Genomic DNA, 21,031 nt, shown 5'->3' with positions numbered 1-21,031 from the left:
TGCTAGCTGTGCTTCTTCAGGTGTGCAGGCCTATCTCCTGGCCTTAACTAAATGCCTGGGCAACTGAAAAAGCAATCACATTTCTCACTGTCCAAGTACCAGGGTCTTTTCCATGGAAACCCTAAGCTTTGTCTATGTAGGGGGTGAGGCAGTGCGACACTTCTTTGGGCATCCTTCCTCCCCACACCCACCCCAGATCCACTGCCGTGCTAACAGCAGCATTTCAACTTTCCCTTAGGATCACCCTGCCTCATTCTCTGGCTGTGGTTCTGGTGCTGCTTACTCTGCTATTCCCCATTGAGTTGAGACTCCAGACCCTCAGTGATTGCTTCAAGGTTTGACACATAATCCAATCCAGACTAATTAGAATTAGCCTGTGGACTTGGATTGGAGCTAGCCTTGAACTGCTGCAACTATGTGGGGAGATGCTGCTCGAGAGTGAAATAAGCAGCAAAGAGTCCTAAGCCGTTGGCCTGAGCACCTAGACCCAGTCACGCTTGAACCAGACACATCCTTGGACTTCATGATTGTGATCCAACAAATTTCCCATCTCACTTCAGGTAGCTTGAGTCTGATTTCTGTTATTGTTGTTGGAAGGAATCCCATAACACATAGTTTTTAATGGCATATTGGAATGTTGAGCTCTGCGGGCTTCCTTGACTAATACTCAGTAGGGAACTACCAAAACATTCAGGGACATAGATTTACATTAGGAAAAGCAGTGTTGCTGTACGGTTATAAGGACACAGTTCTCGGGGCCACAGTGTGCCCACGATAGGTATTTTAACTCTGTCCTTCCATTCTATGTTTAATCTTCCATAACCCCAACCAACAGTCTTCAAAGTTACCCAGGCCAATTGGCCTTTATCTTTACCATTCCTCAAGTTCAAGAAGTCCCTCATAGGGACTTGCAGTAGCCTAGCAGCTAAAGTCCTCACCTTGCACGTGCTGGGATCCTATATGGACACCAGTTCTAATCTAGCCCTGCTTCCCATCCAACTCCCTGTTTGAAGCCTAGGAAAGCAGTTGAGGATGGCCCAAAGCCTTGGGACCCTGCACCTGCATGGGAGACCTGGAAGAGGCTCCAGGCCCCTGGCTTCAGATCAGTGCAGCTCCAGCCATTATGGCCACTAAGGGGGTGAATCAATGGACAGAAGATCTTCCTCTCTGTCTCTCCTCCTCTCTGTATATCTGATTTTCCAATAAAAATAGAATAATTCTTTTAAAAAATCCTCATGGAAGCTGTGTTAAGGCTGATGTTGTTTTGACTAAACCCCTGGGTCTCACTGTGCTCGAGTTGTGGAAGTTTTAGAACCTGGCACACTGCTTTGCTCTCCCTTGCTCTGAAATTTCCAAATGGTTACTCCAACCGGGAGAGCCAAGTAACCCCTCCTCTTGTTATTCACACCGCAAAGAGAAATAGCACCTTGTCAGAAACACTTGTTGGTGGCAACAAATATGCCCCTGACATGTATAATAAGGGAATGGAAGGGAACAGAGAGCTTCTTGAATTCCACAACCCAAGAAGAAGAGTGTCTCAGCTCAAGCAACCGCAAGTTGACTGTTCCTTCTTATCTAATTAATTACAGTGCATTTACTGAGCCCACATATTCCCCATGGGGATGGGCATTTGGGGCTTAAGAAAACAGCAGAGAAAACTGCCTCTGCTTTCAAACCCAGGCAACTCCAAATCCTAATTTGATGATGGTAGCACTATTTAATGTCATCCTGACCAACTGATCCCCAGTCACAGCAACTGTCACTGTTTCTAACCTAAAAGCTATCTTCACAGTCAGATTCAAAAATCTTAGCTCTTGCCGTGCATATATTTGGTATACACAGTCCCATCCATGCCGGTACTTCCTGGAAATGTTTAAAAGGGTTTGGCAAAACTTTTTCTTTGCTCTCTTTTAGATTTATTTATTTTTATTGGGAAGGCAGATCAGATTTACAGAGAGAAGGAAAGACAGAGATTTCTGCTTCTATCCACTGATTCACTCCCCAAGTGGCTGCAACAGCTGGAGTTGAGGTCCCTAGTCTTCCACCTCATCTGGACTAAACATTTAACTCCCAACATTATGAGACTCAAGGACATCAAGATTTCCTAGCTCTTGTCTTGTCCTGCATCTTTCACAATTCAACACACAGCTTTTCAAATCAGGAGACTTGTCACAGAGGAGATCTAAGATGCTCAATTTAGCACAATGAAAGAATAAAGCACCCCAGGCCGTCACGACTATGTCATTCAGAGGACCCGGCCATGCAAAGCAGAAATGTTTAGCTAAGGTGACACAAGCCTTTTCCAAGCAAGTCATCGTTGTCACAGAGGACACCTGGAATCAATGACTGGTCAAAAACACAGAGAACTGCTGAAATATAAGGACCATTTTGGCCACAGGCATCACTTTTTGAAAACCACAAATTCAGGGCTTCAGACCAGAAAGATCTAGATTCAAGAGTTGGCTCTGTTATACCCAAGCTTGATGACCCTGGACAACTGACCTCTTTAACCTCAGATTCCTCATCTGTGAAATGGAACAGCAGCTGTTACGTTTCTTGGGGTGTTGTGAAGATTAAAGGAGGCAAGGCCCAGAAATAACTCAATACACTGTCTGGCATACAGGATGCCCGCCAATGCAAAAACATGCCTTGACTGTTCATTATTTAGTCTTGGCTTTCTTTGCCCCAACATTACCAAAGCAGAAACACAGCCTGCAAAAATTTACGTTTTCAGACCGGTGGGGGACTACTTCTGTAGTATATTAAGCTAAGCTTCTACCTGTAGTGCCTGCATCTCATATGAATGTTGCTTTGAGTCCTGGCTGCTCCACTGCCAATCCAGGTTCCTGTTATTGCACTGGGAAAGCAATGGAAGATGGCCCAAGTGTTTGGACCCCTGCACCCATGTGGGGTATCTGGATAAAGCTCTTGGCTTCAGACTGGGCCAACTCTGGCCATTGTAGCCCTTTGGGGAGTAAACAAGTAGATGGAAGATTTCTCTCTCTGTTTCTCTCAATCTCTCTCTCTCTCTGCACCTTCCACTCCTGTGTACTCTGACTTTCAAATACATCTATTTTTAAACAAATAAAACTTCCATTTTTTAACCTCCTGTGTAGCTAGAAGTGATAGTATGGTGATCTGAACCAACGAGAGATGGCAGAACATGCTAGGTGCGGTCTTCCAAGGAGGTCTTTCAAAGACTTAGCTACTCCTTCCCTTTCTCTTGCCTTGAGTATATACTCTCTGCTGAACTGTAAGGTGACAACGGTTAGAATGAATGAATGCCATGTGCTAACATCTGGGTAAACGGCCATAAACAGTTCAGCTCTCTGATGGCAGCACCGGCATGAACTCTCTACTCCAGATCTGTTCTGTGAAAAAGCTGAAGTCCTCCTTCCCCAGGCCACCTGAAGTTGAGTTATTTTATGTAACCAGCAACAAATGCAGTCCCTGATTGACACAAGGGGCTGAGCCCTTCATCAGCTGGAATTGGGCTTCTCTATTTTCAGCGCACCACAGGGATGCTATGTGCCTGCTTACAGAACATTCTTGCTTCTCTCTGGTATTGGGAAAATGTTTTCTTCACATTCCTTTTTGTTGTAAGAATAAGGAAGCAAAAAGAGCTTGCCAAGAAACTCTGCACCAATTATTACTTTATTCTGCCTTCAAACTCAATGTTACCAGACTCCAAGGAATCATGTTTTTCTCCTACTTAAACCACATTAAATCTCACTCAAAGACAGGGGGGAAGAGGAACAATTGCTTCCTGGGGACTTGGTCACACTGGCAGATATGGATCCTCTGTTGACACCGCTCCCTGGAAAAAAATCTTTCCTTGATCTCTTTAGCTACATGACTTAATCAATTGCCCCTGAATAAGGGTCAGATCACTGACATTCGTGGCAAATTTGACCTGAGCTGTTCCATGTGGCAGAAGTTTTGTCAGCTCACCCTGTGTGGACAAGGCCCAAGTCCTCCTAAGTACTGACTTCTAGGGGTAGGGTGGGGTTCAATACCCCAAATCCATCCTGGAAACAGTCAATAGACTTGCGCAAAAGCCTGAAGAGAAAGGGGCCCAAAGCAGCCAGGATTCGTTCCTAACCTCTGAGGAAGGAGACAGCTAGGGAGAAAGGACCAGGGGTTGGTTTCATCTTCTCCCCAGAGTTAAATAGGGCAGCTCCCCCGGGACAGGGAAGATACCTGCTTCCTTTCATGCTCTGCTTGGCCCACATTAACAATGCAGGGCCTGACAGCTCTGACGGTGCACTCCACAGTCCTTCCAGCTGCTTTCCCCCTGAAAAGAGTTTGGCTGCAGAATCAATGAAGTCACCAGGCTGCCAAGCTGAGCTGCGTCTTGCTTCACTGGAATGACTGTTAGAAAAACTCTTTCTGGGCTGAAAGGATTGACAAATTGGACCAAGTGGAGACAGATGCTCAGTGGCTCCTGGGTCTCCCCGTTTTGTTCCTGCCTGCTTGGAGAATCCTGCCTTCTCTTTACCTGGGCCAGCTGGACCCCGTCAAGGCTCAGCTAGGCCTGTCTGAAGCTCTGGACCTGTGATGCACACTCACTTTCCATCTCTCTACAGCATCACAGACTGGGGCATCCACGTTCTTTTAACGGCTATTGCTTTGTTATTGTTGCCATGGGCTGAGACTTACTTTGCGCCAGGAATTTGACATAGGCCAGTTTTAGCTCTTACAACAATTGTTGCAAGAAGCAGATTGTCCAGGACAGAGAGGCTAGGGCACTCATGAGTGACAGATTAGTTACAATAACCTGTCTCCGATGAAGGACTGGGTCATCAACAATGGTAGCAGCAGTCATTGCTAACTCAGCACTTAATGAATGCAACACTGAGCTAAGCCCTGTGTTACCTCTTCTGATCGCACAACCCCACAGAACTAACAACAGCGTCTTCCTTATGCGTCATGGTACAGGAGCTCCAAGACAGGAACCCACTGGGCCTGAGTCATGCCACTAGTTTAGAAGCTAGACTCGGACCCTAACTGACCCTACTACTGCAGAGCCTTGCACTGGACTGAAAAATGCATCCATAAATTACTTCTGCCGAGGGCTCCAGAGGCTGGTACAGCTACACTTTACACTTTTAGGTGGTCAGAGTTTGGATGCCTAAAGATATAGTTCTCCAAAAATAGTGCAGATAACTCAAAATCTGGGGGCTGTTTCAGGCTGATTGCCCCCACACGAGTCCCACACGGTGTTCACATCTGTCCTGGTCAGCCCAAATCACTATAGAACATCTCACAGTTGCTGTTTATCCAAACAGCTTCCTCCCTACCCAGCCAGCCAAACGCCCACCCACCTATCCATTACCTGAGCACTTACTCTGTGCTAGGCACTGATGCGTGAGGCTTAACACCGGTGTCACTTACCAATAAGTGTAAAGGCTGGTGGGGATGACAATGAGGAAGCATGGCAACATAGCTTTAGCATGAAGGATATATGATAAAGGGAAGGAGGACGTGACACACGCAGGCTAAGACCTGCAGGCCATGGTGCAGAAGTCCTGGTGGAGGGAGAGAGATGGAGAAGAGAGGAGCAAGGCCCAGAGGGAGGCTGGAGCCCCAGGAACCATCAGTCTTTCATACACACTTTGCCTCGGAGCATCTGTGCACACCATTCCTTGCCCAGAACACTCTTCCTAGAAGATCTGCATGTCTGACTTTCTAGGGTCGACCAGGTTGCCTCCACATCAGGCCCTAAAAGAGGCCTTCCCACGCCTCCCAGACAAAAGTGACTCTGCTCTGGCTCCTGGTCCCACCCTATCTCAGTACTCTGTTTTATTGCCTTGATGCATGTTATGGACCCATCATTCATCTGTCTGTGGAGCTGTTTTGTCTCCCTTCTCCAGCATGCAAGGTGCATGAGATTTTGCTTCTTTCTCTGAACACTTACATTTTCAGCTTCTTTAACACTGATTGACTCACAATACGATCTCAAAAGTATTTGTAGAATAGCAGGTGAAACAAGTGAATGCAAGAACAAATGCATCAATTCCAGTTGTTGAAAGAAGTTCAGTAGTACTGAGGCATTAAAAATCATAAACAGGGCTGGTGTTGTGATGTAACAGGCAAAGCTACAGCCTGTGCAGGCACTGGTTTGTGTCCTGGCTGCTCCACACCCATGAACAGCAGAAAAGATCTCAAGACCTTGGGCCCCTGCAACCTATGTGGCTAACTCAGACGAAGCTCCTGTTTCTTGGGTTCAGCCTGGCCCAACCTTGGCCACGGCAGCCCTCTGGAGAGTGAAATCAGTAGATGGAAACTCTCTGTCCATCCATCTTTTAAATAAAAATAAGTAAATAAATAAATAACAATCAGAAGCAAGCTAGATTGTGGCACAGTGGATTAAGCTACTTCCTGCAAAGCCAGCATCCTATATGGGAACCGATTTGAGACCTGGCTACTCCACTTCCCATCTGGCTCCCTAACGGCCTGGGAAAGCAGCAGATGACTCAAGTGCTCAGGCCCCTGCATAGGAGACGCAGATGGAGTTCCATGCTCCTGCTTTAGCCAGGCCCAGCCTTTGCTGTTGCTGCCATTTGAGGAGTAAAGCAGCAGATGGAAGATCTCTCTTTCAATCTCATTTGCTTTTTAAATAAATAAATCAATAAATTTTTTAAAAGGAAGGGAAATCAGGAGTAGCAAGAGATGAATTAGAGGTATATGTAGGGGCCAGGCCAACACAGGAGTTCAAACGTTAGGCTAAGGAAACGAGATTTTTCTCCAAAGTCGATTAGTTTTTGTGTTAATTCAGTCCTACCAGCATTACAGGTACACTGAAGAAAGACCAGCGAGGCTTGGAAGCTGAGAAACGAGACAAACTGTCATCTGATACACCCTCTTGCCTGAGTAACTGTGGGGCAAACTGACCCCCGTGGGCAGTGCTTTGGCCTGTTACAGAGGACAAAGTGTCCTTAGGACAGCAGAGGCAATCCAACAAGGCAAGTGGAGAAGCCAGGCTTAAAGGGAGTCCAGGGTCAGTCAGGCAGGAGGAGAACAAGAACATGGAGGGGAATTTGAATTATTCAGGGAAGAAGGGACACAGCAGGCTCAGCCACAGCACTCAGTGCCCCTACAGTGCACAGCAGCAGGCGGGTCTCCAGCACGTGATGCTGAAGCATGTGCTGGAAACAAGAGGACAGACAGCAAGGGCAGCGGGCTCTCAGCTCGGCTCCTGGGCCAGAGGAACGAGGTCAGATGAGGCTAGATGAGAGAGGAGCTGGTGAACAGGCTAGTAGACAGGGCCGCAGAGAGTCTGGGCTGCCAACCAGAGCGCCCACTCTAGGGACAGGGCACGTCCCAGCAAGCAAGAAAGCACCTTCTGCTCACAGGTGCCTTTTTATTAAAGGGTCTAGAGCATTAATGACGAAACTGGGAATGAAGAAAAAGAGGCCAATAAAATTATCCCCCAGACTACGGAAACCAGTATACCTGACACACAGTATTCACTACATGGCAGTGTGCTATATAAGCATGCCACAGGACATTTAGAAAGTGAATGGGAAGAGGGCCTGGTGCGATGGCTCAATGGCTAAATCCTCGCCTTGCAAGCACTGGGACCCCATATGGGTGTTAGTTCATGTCCTGGCTGCTCCACTTACCTTCCAGCTCCCTGCTTATGGCCTGGGAAAGCAGCACTGGCCTTGGGACCCTGCAATCACATGGGAGACCAGAAGAAGCTTCTGGCTCCTGGCTTCGGATGAGCTTAGCTCCAGCCATTGTGGCCATTTGGGGAGTGAACCAGCGAATGGAATATTTTTATCTTTGTCTCTCCTTCTCTCCATAAATCTGATCTGCATTTCCAATAAAAAATAAATAAATCCTTTTAAAACAGATTTATTATTTTTTTAATTACAAAGTCAGAAACACAGAGAGGAGAGACAGAGAGGAAGATCTTCTGTCCAAAGACTCACTCCGCAAGTAGTCACAACAGTGGAGCTGAGTCCATCTGAAGCCAAGAGCCCAGAGCCTCCTTGGGGTCTCCCACGCAATTGCATGGTCCCAATGCTTTGGGGCTGTCTTCAACTGTTTCCCCAGGCCACAAGCAGGGAGCTGGATGGGAAGCGGAGTCCCTGGTATATGAACCGGCGACCATATGGAATCCAGATGCATGCAAAGTAAAGACTTTAGCCACTAGGATACTATGCCAGGCCCAAACAAAATTTTTTTTTAAATGAATGGCGGGGGGTAGGGGTGGGAACTGCCATCATGCCATAGCAGATAAAATCGCTGCCTGCCATCCCATGTGGGCAATGATTTGTGTGTCCCAGCTCCTCCGCTTCTGATCCAGCTTTCTGAAAACGGCCTGCAGAAGGCAGCAGAAGGTGGTACTGGTGTATGGGCCCCTGGTACCCATGTAGGAGACCTGGATGAAGCTTCTGGCTTGAGCCTGGCCCAGCCCTGGCTATTATAACCACCTAGGAAGCAAACCAGCAGAGAGAAGGGCTCTTTCCTTCCTTCCCTCTCCCTTCTTTTAACTCTACCTTTCAAATAAATAAACACATCTTTTAACAAAAACGCATCTATTAACAGACAATAATTGTACATACGTGAGGGCCACAGCATATTTCAACATGCATACAAGTACAATGTCAGATGACCAGATCTGGAAAATAGGCGTATGCATCACCTCACTTACTGCTTCTCTGGCTTGGCGAACCATGTGAAACCCTCTCTGCTAGCTAGCTTGACATATTCAATTAATGTCAATAACAATTAGCCCACTGTGGCATAGAACATTAGACATTCTTTGTTCTTCCTATCCAACCACATCCCTGTGCTTGCTAACCATCTTCCTGTCCCCCACCACTGTAACTACCTGGCTGACAGTTCCCAGATGTACCAGAGGCTTAACAAAGAGCACCATACTGAATCCAGGGCAGAGTTGGGCAGGGACCGAAGGACTTGTAATGATGATGCCTGAGCCCTGGATACAGTTGTTTCTGAAGCCAGTTCTATCTTGAAATTTTCAGTGATAGCCGCCAACAGCACTCCACTCCCCTAGCTTGTGAGGTAACTTCTCATCTTCCAAATCACCTGTGATGGAGAGTCGTAACCCTCCACCTCCAACAACAACAAGAGCATCTGCCTGGTGAACATGGACAGGAGCATCTGGGTGAAAATCGGAGAGGGAGAGGGGAAACTGCTAGACTGGAGCTACAAGGAGGCTGTCCAATGCAGATCACAACTAAAAGAGAAAGATTCAGGCCTAACCAAATGTCTGCACATCTTCTGGAAAAACAGACATGTAATAAGTCTGTGCGTGGCTGTGGCTGACAATTTTACCTCTCATAAAGTTGAAGGATAACGCTGTTATGTCTATCTTCTGATTCAGACGGTAGAAGCAGTCATGGTTTTATTTTATGTTTTTACAGAAAGAACCTTGGGTATACATTGTTGCTGGAAATTCGACCCAAATCGTTTCTTGTCTCACAGGAAATAAGAATTTTTCATGCAGACAACTCTCTTGTGCAAGGCAAGATTTATTTAAGAAAGACAGAAAGCGGGCTCTGGCCACAGACACAGGAAGGGGCTCCAAGGGAAGAAAAGACCCGCGGAAATGGTGGGAGTGGGTGTCTTTTAATGCACCACTTCAGACAAGGGGGACAAAGGGAAACAATTCATTCACAACAGGCAGAGAAGTTGCACCTGATCCAGAACCAAAGGCCATCAGAAGGGTGTGACTGGTGGCTTTCTGCAACCATTCTGATGAGCTGAAAACCCAGGTGCCATCTCTTTGACAGTAGCCCAGAGATGGGATTAGTGTGGGCTATGTCTTCTTGCTTTTGTTGTGACAAAAACTCTAAGAGATGGAAAGTGATATGTTGATTCTGTCTTTCGTTTCTCCCTCAAGGGGAGACCATGCTCTTGGAAGAATAAGAGATAGGGAGAAGCACGAATTTGTGTTTTAAAAGGTAGCTTCACCAGGGACCAGAGACCTTAACTACCTGCTATCCCATCTGACTCCCCACAACATGACCACCCATTTTTTAAAGTCTATGAAGAATACAATAAGAATAAATTTTACCAAGTTCTAAAAAACTAGAGACAATACAACAACGTTAAAATGAAAAGTATGCTTTCAAAAGCAGCAGCTGAGGGCTAGTTACACATTTTTCGGGTGGAAAAATAACAAAAAAATTCCAAAAAAACAAAAAGCAAACAAACAAGCAAATAAAGCAAAACAATAACCCAAATCTTGGCTAATAAATTCATCCCCAAGTTTATGGGCAGTCACCTTTTATCCATCACAGCACCTCCTCCTGGGAAGTCCAACTCCATCCTCAAATTCTTTTATCAGGACCCTAAGCAGCCACAAGGAACTGGGTGAAACTGGGGCGTGAGAAGGCATGCAACTGCCAGCTCTGGTGGGACAACCCAGAGAAGTGTGGGAGCTTGAGTCATACGGGCCAGGAGAAAGGAATGGAAGCCAGGGCACAAAATCCAGTGCAGACACCTAGGGGAAGGGGAGCGACGCGACAGATGGCACAAGGTGAAGTCTGGAAGCAGCTGAGCTGTTTCTGAAAGCACATTTCATTTTCAAAGCAAAACAAAATGTCTGTTTATCGGAGTATTGAGATAAAAGAGGGAAAGGCTTTAGAGCAGACACGTAGGTTTGTCCGCTCAAGGAAGATGAAGATGCAGCATAAGTGGAGAAAGCTAAACTCTTCAACCCCTGGGCTGAGTTCTGCATCATTATCAAGAAAAGGGCTCTTGACTGGAAAGAGCAAAACCATCTCAGCTAGAGAGGCTGAGATTCCAAGACGGGGGGAGGAGGGATGCAAAGCTCCAGCCAGGGTGACCTTGTCGCTCGGGACGCCTCCATCCCAAATTGGAGCACCTGTGACTGGATCCTGCTTCCACGCCTGGCTCCAGCTTCCCGCACAATGGGAGGCAACAGATGACAGCTGGATTCCTGCCACCCACGTGGCAGACCTGACTGCTTCCACCTCTGGCCCGGTCCAGTTGTGGATGTTGAACGGGCCTGGGGGGATGGACCAGTAGATGGAAGATCTTTCACTTCCCTAGCTTTCTGTTTTTCAAATAAATAAAAGTGAGTTAAATAAAGGTCCACTTTAACAATATGAGAAACAATATGAGAAACAGTCTGTGGCTGAGATCTAGGCCCAGGCACTAGCACCCTGGGGCTGCCAGCGAACTTGGAGATGGTTTACTGAACCTTTAGGTGAGCTCAGAACAGCCAGAGCGAACAGGAAGAAGCCTGGCCAGAATATTAGAGAATGAGCAACAGCAGCCTGAATTTTAAAGAGGAGAAAAGACACCATGAGACTAGAGAGCAGCCTGAGTAAGAAACGGAGCTGCAGTGGCCGTCAGGCAGATGTCAGAGCATATAGGAAAGGCAGCTCGGAGAGAAGGCAAATAACCCAGTGGAGGACAGAACAATGAAGTGAAAAGCAGACACAACCAGCCAAGAAATATAAAGGCCACCCTGCCCCCATAACAGAAGTGTCCACTCAGTAAAGATAACTGGATACAACTATTGACACAGAAGATCAGTAAAAACCAAAAGATTGGTATCAATTATTAGCCAAGATGTGGGGAAATGACACTCCACTAGCGAATTTACAGCTTTCCTTCAAGGGCGATTGGTGGTGTCAATTAAAATAAAAACATATTGTATTTTGTCCCAGTGATGTGAGAGACAGACAGACAGACAGACCAGACACACACACACAAACACACATCGGCTTATAGAAAGTTTCTCAGTAAAAGATTCTCTATAATAGTAAAGATGAAGAAAACATTGTCTTTATCTGTGCGTGATTTGTCACATGCTGAAACATGAAGACACTTCAAAAAGTTTATGGAAAAGTGGAATAAGAGATGCTCAAGGAGGGCAGACATTCGGCACAGCAGGAAAGGTGCTGCTTGGGACACCCGCACCCCATGTGCGAGGGCCCGGGCAAGTCCTGGCTCTGCTGCCCACTCCGCTCCCAGCTCGTGCTAATGCACACCTTGGAATGATAGCTCCACAACTTGAGGCTCCCGGCTTCCACCTGGCCTAGACCCAGCTGAACATGTTGGCTGTGTGTGTATGCTCCTCCTGAGAGTGTGCATTGTTAAAAGGGATTTCAAGGAATTGGCATTTAACCCAACTCTTAGGATGGACCCCATACTGAAGTGTTGGTTCAAGTCCTGGCTGCTCCACTTTCCATCCGCCTCCCTGCTAATGCACCTGAGAAGGCATGAGATAACAGCCCAAATTCTTGGGCCCCTGCCACCCATATGGAAGACTCAGATGGATTTCCAGGCTTCCTCATGACCCAGACCTGGCTATTATGGACATCTGAGGAGCAAACCAGCAGATAGAAGATCTATCACTCTGCCATTCAGATCAATCAATCATAAAAAAGTGAACATCTGGGTCCGGTATGGTAGCTTAGTGGCTAAGTCCTCGCCTTGCATGCATTAGGATCTCATATGGGCACCGGTTTGTATCCCATATGGGAGCTGGTTCATATCCCAACTGCTGCACTTGTGTTCCAGCTCCCTGCTTCTGGCCTCAGAAAGCAGTGGAGGACAGCCCAGAGCCTTGGGACTCTGCATCCCTGTGGGAGACCCAGAAGAAGCTCTTGGCTCCTGGCTTCAGATTGGCTGAGCTCCGGCTGTTGTGGCCACTTGGGGAGTAAGCCAGTGGATGGAAGATCTTTCCCTCTGTCCTTCCTTTGTGAATCTGCCTTTACAATAGAAATAAATAATTTTTAAAATGTTCACATCTTTATAAAATAATTCATTTCAAAGAAGGACAATATAAATGAGCTGATGGTGAAATTTCAGGCACGAGAGGATTTCCTGTGTAAGAAGGGTCCTGGAAGGAACCCTCCATTGAGACTGACCTCTTCAATGACGACCGGGACAGCACCTGTGCAGCCTGGTTCATGGCCCGGACCCACGCGTTCATGTCCTCCTGGGTGTCGGCACTGAAGTAGTAGGTCCTCATGCCCGACTGCTCAGCCTGCGAGCCCCCTGCGGAGCTGTTGTAGATGAGTGCTCGCATCCCCGTGTGCACCGCCTGAGAACAGAGAGACAGAAATCCGGGTTAGCGCAGGTTGGCTCAGAGCCTAAATGAGGAGGCACTCTGACTGGCATCCTCTCTGTGCGCAGCTGAAAAGCCCGAGTACTACCAGCTGGTCCCCCCCAACCTGGGAAATGCGCAGGCTATATTCCTCTTCCCTCTCCTCACCGTGGAGGCCATGTAGCTATGCCTGTTCCTATTTACCTTCTCCTGCCTGGGGGGGGCCAAAGTTTCTCACTTTCTCTAGATGCACTCTTGGGAATCGACAATTTGATCCTTCTGTAGCCTGCAATCCCGGCTTTGGCTAGTTCGGATAAGAACTGAATTGGAGTGGGATGCAGTGCTTGGTTAAGACGACACACCAAGCACCTGGGTTTAGCAGCTCCCCTGCTGCCTGCTGCCTGCTGCCTCCTTGGGGCAGCCAGTATGGGAGACTCAGATGGAGTTCCTGGCTCCAGATTTACCCTGGCCCAGTCCCAGTTGCTGTGAATTTTCTCTGTGGCTCCCCTTTTCTTCACCTTTCAAATGAATAAAGCAAACTTCTTTAAGAAAGAAATGAGCCAGCATTGTGGTGTACTGCTTCAAACCACCACCTGCAGTGCCGGCATGTCATATGGACATGGCTGTGTTTCCTAGCTGCTCCACTTCTGATCCAACCCCCTACTGATGGCATGGGAAACCATCACAGGATGGCCCAACTACTTGGGTTCCTGGATGAATCCCAATGGCCCAGAACTGGCCAATTCGACCATCTGGGTATTAACCAGCAGATGAAAGATCTTTCTCTTTTGCTCTCTCATAAATAAATTTTTTTTTTTTAAAAGAGGAAAAAAGAACTGAGTCAAAACCAGCTGGACATCAGGCACCTTGGTGCAGGTGTTGCCCAGCGTCACTGTCTGGACATGGCATTTGATTCACGGCCATTGAGGCAGCTGATGTCTCTCCACAAGAGGGCCCATGAAATTCAATGGAGCTGACTGACATGTGATTAAGATTTTTTTTTTTTAAATTGGAAAGGCAGGTTTACAGAGAGGAGATACAGAGAGAAAAATCTCCCATGTGCAGGTCCACTTCCCAAATGGTCTGAAGTGTCGGAGCCCAGGCCTGACACTGTGTGCAGACTCCTCGGTGTAGTGCTTCCAGTTCCTACCCAGAAGCGAGGGTGATTACCCAGGGCATTCACTGATCCCCTAAGCTAGATCCAGAAAGGCAGGTCCCATGCAAGGGCCAGAGGAAACAAAAGGAGAAACAACTGAAAGCTGGAAAATGACATGCTTTTACAAGGGATGGCTGAAAGGCTCTCAGCTGATGCTTCGGCATTTACCCATCCTCCCCACACTCCTATCACCCAGGTCCAAATGCATCGTAAGTATGGCCTTCTTCCCACATTTACACATATGAGTCCAGCTAGCCCAGTGCCAAGGGAAGCTAAGCAAATTTTGCCTGCAAAGATTCCTAACCGAGGCCAATGCAAACAGAATTTCCTTCTCGCCAAGGAAGGGGGTTCAGTCAGTGACCCAGCACAGATTCCTCCTATTTTAGTTACATGGAGATGTAGCAATATGAGCACAAAGAGAAGGGACTGTGCACATCTTATGCATCATCAGAAATTCTTGGAAATGTTCCCTTCCACAATGGTTTCCGTAAGATTTCTAACACACACTCTTAACCTTTTCTGCTCAGTCGCAGAGGCTTCTGGAGCAAGTGTTGACCCGTCAGATACAAACACAAGGGACCTTTAATTTGCAAACAAGAAAGTCTCTACTGTGTAAGAAATTGTGGAGCCAAACTGGTCCAGCCATAATCATGGCACATACCTCAGCCTTCAGGCCCCGGTTTGCACATCTGCCTCCAAATGAGTCTAGGAGATAACCACTATTATAAAAGTTACCAACAGGGCCCGATGCGGTAGCCTAGTAGCTAAAATCCTCACCTTTTCTTTTTTTAATTGGAAAGGCAGACATACAGAGAGGAGGAGAGCCAGAGAGGAAGATCTTCCACCTGATTATTCACTCCTCAAGTGATCGCAATGGCCGGTGCTGTGCCGATCCAAAGCCAGGAGCCAGGAACTTCCTACAGGTCTCCCTCACATACATACAAAATCCCAAGGGCTTGGGCCATCCTTGACTGCTTTTCCAGGCCACAAGCAGGGAGCTGGATGGGAAGTGGAGCTGCCAAGATTAGAACCAGCACCCAAATGGGATCCCAGCACATTCAAGGCAAGGACTTTAGCTGCTAGGCCACGCGCTGGGACCCCAAATCCTCACTCTGTATACACCAGAATCCCATATGGGCACCGGTTCATATCCTGGCTGCTACACTTCCCAGCTGGCTCCATGCTTGTGGCCTGGGATAGTAGTAGAGGATGGCCCTGTACTTGTGTGGGAGACCTGGAAGAAGCTCCTGGCTCCTGGCCTCAGAAAAGCTCAGCTCTGGTCTTTATAGCCACTTGGGGAGTGAACCAGCAGAAAAGAAGATCTTTCTCTCTGTTTTTCCTTCTCTCTAGATAATTGGCTTTCCAATGAAAATGATTAAATCTTTTTTTAAAAATCCTTTATTTACAAAAAAGGTAATTTTTATTTTAAAAATTGAAACCAAGTTATTGCCATAGTAGCAAGTACTTACAAGAGACTAATGGCTTCAATTTGGATGGATCAATATATACATTAGTACGCTTCAAAATTCATGGACACTAAATTGCAATTCACACGGAGAAAACCTCGGTTCTTGGAAGACAGTATAAATTCAATGTTTTATTACCATCAAATATCATTAATTCAGGTTTCCTTTTGGTCTAATTAATTAAAAAGATCCTTGTGGGAGACCCAGAAGAAGCTTCTGGCTCCTGGCTTTGGATCAGCTCAGTCTGGCCATTGCAGCTACTTTGGGGAGTGATCCAGCAGACAGGGGATCTTACTCTCTGTAAAATCTGACTTTCCAGGGCCCGGCGCGATAGCACAGTAGTTAAAGTCCTCACTTTGGACACGCCGGGATCCCATGTGAACGCCGGTTCTAATCCCGGCAGCTCCACTTCCCATCCAGCTCCCTGCTTGTAGCCTGGGAAAGCAGTTGAGGACAGCCCAAAGCCTTGGGACCCTGCACCCACGTGGGAGACCTGGAAGAAGCTTCTGGCTCCTGGCTTCAGACTGGCTCAGCTCTAGCCATTGTGGCCACTTGGGGAGTGAATCACTGAATGGAAGATCTTCCTCTCTGTCTCTCTTCCTCTCTGTATATATCTGACTTTCCAATAAAAGTAAATAAATCTTTGAAAGAAATCTGACTTTCCAATAAAAATAAATAAATCTTTTTAAAAAATCCTTTAAAAAAAGTTACCCATGGTTGCAAATTTATTTTTTTCTTGTTCTTCTTCTTCTTTTTTTTTTAATTTTATGGTACAATTCCATAGGGTCTGGGATTCCCCCTCCCTCAAATTCTCATCCCTGACTGATTTTCCCCATATTATTATGCTATTTAAGTGTGCCCTGACATTTCTGGTACAATGTCAGACAGTCCAGCATCCCATTGTCAAGATATGTCCAACAGTTTCATTGGGAGTCCATCTTTGATTTCAAAGTAGGGATATATATTGCATTGTATCTTCACATCTGGATACAGTAGTCTCTACTACACCATCACTATACGTTCCAATTTGCATGATGGCTTCCTTATATTAGACAGAACATATGGTATTTGTCCTTTTGGGATTGACTTCATAATCTTAATCATGCAACGGACCGCTGGCAAGTGCCATGTGCTCAATCACTCAGGCCTCTGAAGAACAGGGCTCCAAGTCCATTCTGCCTGTGCTTGCTCACAGAAGACATATCAAGTGAGACGGCAAGGAGTTCCCTTTTCATCTACCCACATGAACCAAGTCCAAGGTGCCCTGAGGCCTAGCAAGACACTGCAGCCACTGTCTCATGCCAGAGAAGGCCCCTTCCACCCTGTACTTTGTTCTCCAGTTAACACAACCTCCCTGGGTAACTTGACGTGGACTTGAAATAGAAAGCAGCCTATGCCTAAGGGAAACGAGGTTGTGAGCAAGGAAGAATTCACCTGAAAAGCACAGCAGCCCTAGGATTCGACTGTTCTGGTGACTCTGAGAGCTCAGTTCTTAATGACATCACCACTGAAGGCAACCAGACTCTTCTTACCTCCAAGGTCAGCCATAAGAACGGAGAAACCAAAATGGAAAATACAGGAGCACCCGAAAGCCAGGGCCCATTAACTGATTCATTCTCCAACTTACTCCTTGCATAATTGACTGTGTACTGCGTGAGAGGCATTGCACAGGGAGGTGGAGAGACTTCAAACAAGGGCATGCCTGTCGAAAGCCAGGTACAAGAGAAAGGCCATGGATGAGCCACTGCAACTGTACCAGGTGTTTTCAGGAGAGGCAGGCTGTCATGGGAGGTGACAGTGGTCACATGGCCTGACCTGGAGAGGCACTCAGCTGAGCTGCCATACATATAGTTACTTAAGCAGGAGTGGTGAAGAGGCAGGTAAGGCTCCGAGATAGACAAAAGCATTGGGTACTTCAAGATGAGGCCAGCATGGGAGAAAGAGAAAGGACAGTGGCATGAAGTGAATTTACTGAAATGGGCAGCAAGTGACCGACTACCAGAGCCTTACAGCTCATGTTAGCTTTTTGTCTTCATTTGAAAAAAGCTGTGAGAAGCTATGAAAAGTGTTCACAGAGAAGTAATGTGATCAGACTCCAGCTGGCTGTGATGGCAGGAGCAACTGAGGGTAGAGAGGTTGGCAGGCTACTGCAGGAATACAGGTAAGAAATGTCAGTGCGGGTGTAAACTGAGCATGCACAGAACTATTACATGAGGTCAGCAGAGCTTGCACTCAGGAGGTGAAGGAACGGCAGGTGTCAAGGTGAGGATTCTCAGGTGTGGGCTGACATTATGGTTAACGGATTAAGCTCTCTCCTGCGATGCCAGCATCCTATGCTGGAGCACCAGTCTCAGTCTGGGATGCTCCACTTCTGACTCATCTCCCTGCTGCTGTGCCTGGGAAAGCAATGAAGGATGGCCCAGGTGCTTGGGCCCTGCCATCCATGTGGGAGCTCTTAATGAAGTCCCAGCTTCCTGACTTCAGCACGGCCCTGCCCCAGTCATTGCAGCCATTTGGGGAATAAACCAGCAGGTACAAGATCGCTCTCTGTCTCTGCCAGTCTGCTTCTCAAATAAATAAAATAAATATTTAACAAAAAAATTCTCAGCTTTTTTTTCTTTGCAAAGATAGGGGTGCCTATTTGTTGAAGTTAAGAAAAGGAACCTTTCGCATCTAGCTTGTGGGCAGACAGCAAACAGGAAAGTGGCAGAGGTAAGAACCTGGGCATTCAGAGTCAGTGAGAAGTCCAAAGTTGGCTCTGCCTCTCACCAACTTGACAAATAATTCAGCTTCCTCACGCCTCTGTTTCCTCATCTTTAAAGTGCCTCTGTAATAGGAGCCCTGTAAGGTGGCATGGCATGAAAAGCTGGTGAGTTTATGTGTGCAGCATCTCACAGCCTGGCACTCGCAAGGCTGAGGTAGACGGGAGCAGTCACTTGAATGACAGAGGGGGTTGGCTGAACAGCTTCCAGTTTACTTTACAACTCTTCTTCCTCCCTTCCCCACTGCTGACTGACAGGTGACTACGTACAGAATGAAGGCAAGCCGGAGCCCACTGGACCTTGAACTGTGTAAGCACAGTCATTTTCCACGGCCTCTTTTACAAAGGGCTACAGAATGCCACCTGGAAACTGGCCAGTGGGCCGGCACTTCTGCTCATGGTGAGTATTTATCCACTCTGGGTAAATAAAGTCCCTACTCGACATCAGTGACTCATAATATATGTCCAGAAGCTCCAGAAGAAGTGACCCTACAGGGTAACCTGAAGGGCAAGTTGAGGAAAAGGCTGCCAGGCTATGTCTGAAGCTCAAGCAAAGACCTGTGGGCAAGAAATAGCTTGAGTCCCAGGTGAGCCCACAGATCACAGAAGGCCTGCTGGTCAGTGCAGAACAGCTGCTTTCTACCTGCAGCCCTGCTTGGCTGCTGCCATGGTCCTGGATGAGATCCTGGGCCCACTTCACACCAGCCTCTCTCACAATGGCAGTGGAAAAAGAGGGCAAGGATAGGACTGCACTACCCTTCAGGCTGTGCTGATCGTCACAAGTACTTGGAGCAATTGCACACAAAGTGCACTAGTAACCAGGGTGCTGGGTGAGGGAGAGCTTCCACCCTGGATTCAGAGAAGAACCAACCCCAAAGGCAGTTACAATGTGCAAGACACATAGCACTGTCATCCCTGACAGACCTAAAGACATGGCTCAGACTGCCCCCAGGGCCCATGCTCCGGTCCTAAAAGAACAATGCTATAGCCCAAAGGGAAGGAGGACTTCTAGACTCAGCAAACCCTCCCACCTTTTACAGAACCAGCTCAATCGCTCTGCCACATCTGGCTGCAGAAATTCCCCTTGGCTCTCACAACCCTTAGTGGCCCACCAAGCACATGATGCCATCCATTTCCCAAAGAATTAGGGAACATTCTTGATGAAGTATTTCTAAGGAATGCTAAAAAAAGAAAAGGAAAACAAATCTGAGACATAAAATAAGTTTTCCTAGAATCTCTTTTCGCACCTCCCAGTAAAGTATCAAGAGGAAATATAGTTACCATAAGTTACTTTGTGAAAGTTTCAAATGCTTTACCTCTTCTCAAAACCTCCACCCCAAACTCACAGACAACACCATATAACCTAAATGCCCAGTGGGGAAGGTTCAACCCCCGCAAGAAGGGATTTCCAACCAAGCCTGGAAGGCTGCAAAAGGCTGGTCTGAAAGTCAATGACACACTATCTTCAGACTTCCAAGCTGTAAAGCCCAAGAGTGTGCCCAAAATGATACAATGAAGGTCGACACAAACTGCCTCCCACCTGCTGCAACATGCACACAGATGACCCAGAAAAGACATGGAAGAAAAGGAAGAGAACGAATTCATCCCCATTGGCTGTAAGATTCAATGGGAAGGAGACAGAATTCAGGCCCAGGATGTACCTCTCCACCTCAGTGATTCTGGGCAGTTCTTAAACTCTTAAGATCCTCACATCTCTTTTCGATGAAATAACACTAGTAATACTGACCTTACAGGCTAACTATGACCACGCAGTGAGGTGACATGTATCAACTTATTTCCCATAGAAACAGTAGAGAGATGCTGGGGAGCACTGAGGGACACACAGGATGGCTCAGACTGGCCAATGAACAGAACTGAAGCATCAGCTCGGCACCAGAGTTGACGCAGGAGGACAATACGACTGACTCTGCCCTGACCCACAGACTCCGGGTCAAGAGGTTGACCAGTTCTGCCACCTTGTGAAAGCCTTCCACAGACTGAGGACCAACTGCAAACACCACAGACATACAGGGCACTTTCCCTCAACCCTTCCAGAGAGCAGTGGGCACCTTAGCCTGTGCTTTTCATGGTCCTCTGCCTATGGCTGGAAAATCTGACTGCTCAGCCTGCTTCACAGACTTCCTGTCTCGTCCTCATCTTGCATCCTCAAGCAGCAGGGGTAGTGGAGAAGGGGTCCCAAACCCCAGCTGGAAGTGCACAGCATTGCCCCGTGTTCTCAACAGCCGTCAGTCTGTGCCCTTGGCTCCTGGCACCAACAGCCACATGCTGCCAGGCTCTCTGGGACCTTCCACTCTAACTGCCATAAAGTAGGCTTGCAACCCACCAGCCCACCTCACCCTCACCACTACTGGAAGGGAAGGAATCCATGGAGGTCAACAAGAACTCCCCAAGTTGGCCCGAACCATATTCCCAGAGTCTTCCTACCTGACCTCCCAGGTGTCATCATTTAGCAACAAACCCTGTTCACTGCAAACGGGATGGCACCAAGAAGTAGGAGTTTTACTTGTGGAAATCTTCAATGATCCATAAAGTAAATCAACTTTCATTGTAATTGCTTTTTAACAAGA

General features: G+C 47.3%; 1 protein-coding gene across 6 annotated transcripts in view; it reads right to left on the bottom strand.

Moving 5' to 3' along the window:
• The window catches only part of PLEKHA7 (pleckstrin homology domain containing A7), a 211,446-nt gene that overhangs the window by 45,458 nt on the left and 144,957 nt on the right, over positions 1–21,031 (bottom strand). For all 6 annotated transcript variants that reach the window (XM_058663296.1, XM_058663297.1, XM_058663299.1 and 3 more), the window contains one exon: positions 12,882–13,057. In XM_058663296.1, coding sequence (XP_058519279.1) covers positions 12,882–13,057 — 176 coding nt within the window. The remainder of the gene's footprint in view (positions 1–12,881; positions 13,058–21,031) is intronic.

The sequence above is a fragment of the Ochotona princeps genome, chromosome 4 (genome assembly GCF_030435755.1).
Source record: "Ochotona princeps isolate mOchPri1 chromosome 4, mOchPri1.hap1, whole genome shotgun sequence".
NCBI classification, from domain to species: Eukaryota; Metazoa; Chordata; class Mammalia; order Lagomorpha; family Ochotonidae; genus Ochotona; species Ochotona princeps.
The sequence above is the reverse complement of the archived record's forward strand: the minus strand, read 5'-3'. Positions and strand labels throughout refer to the sequence as shown.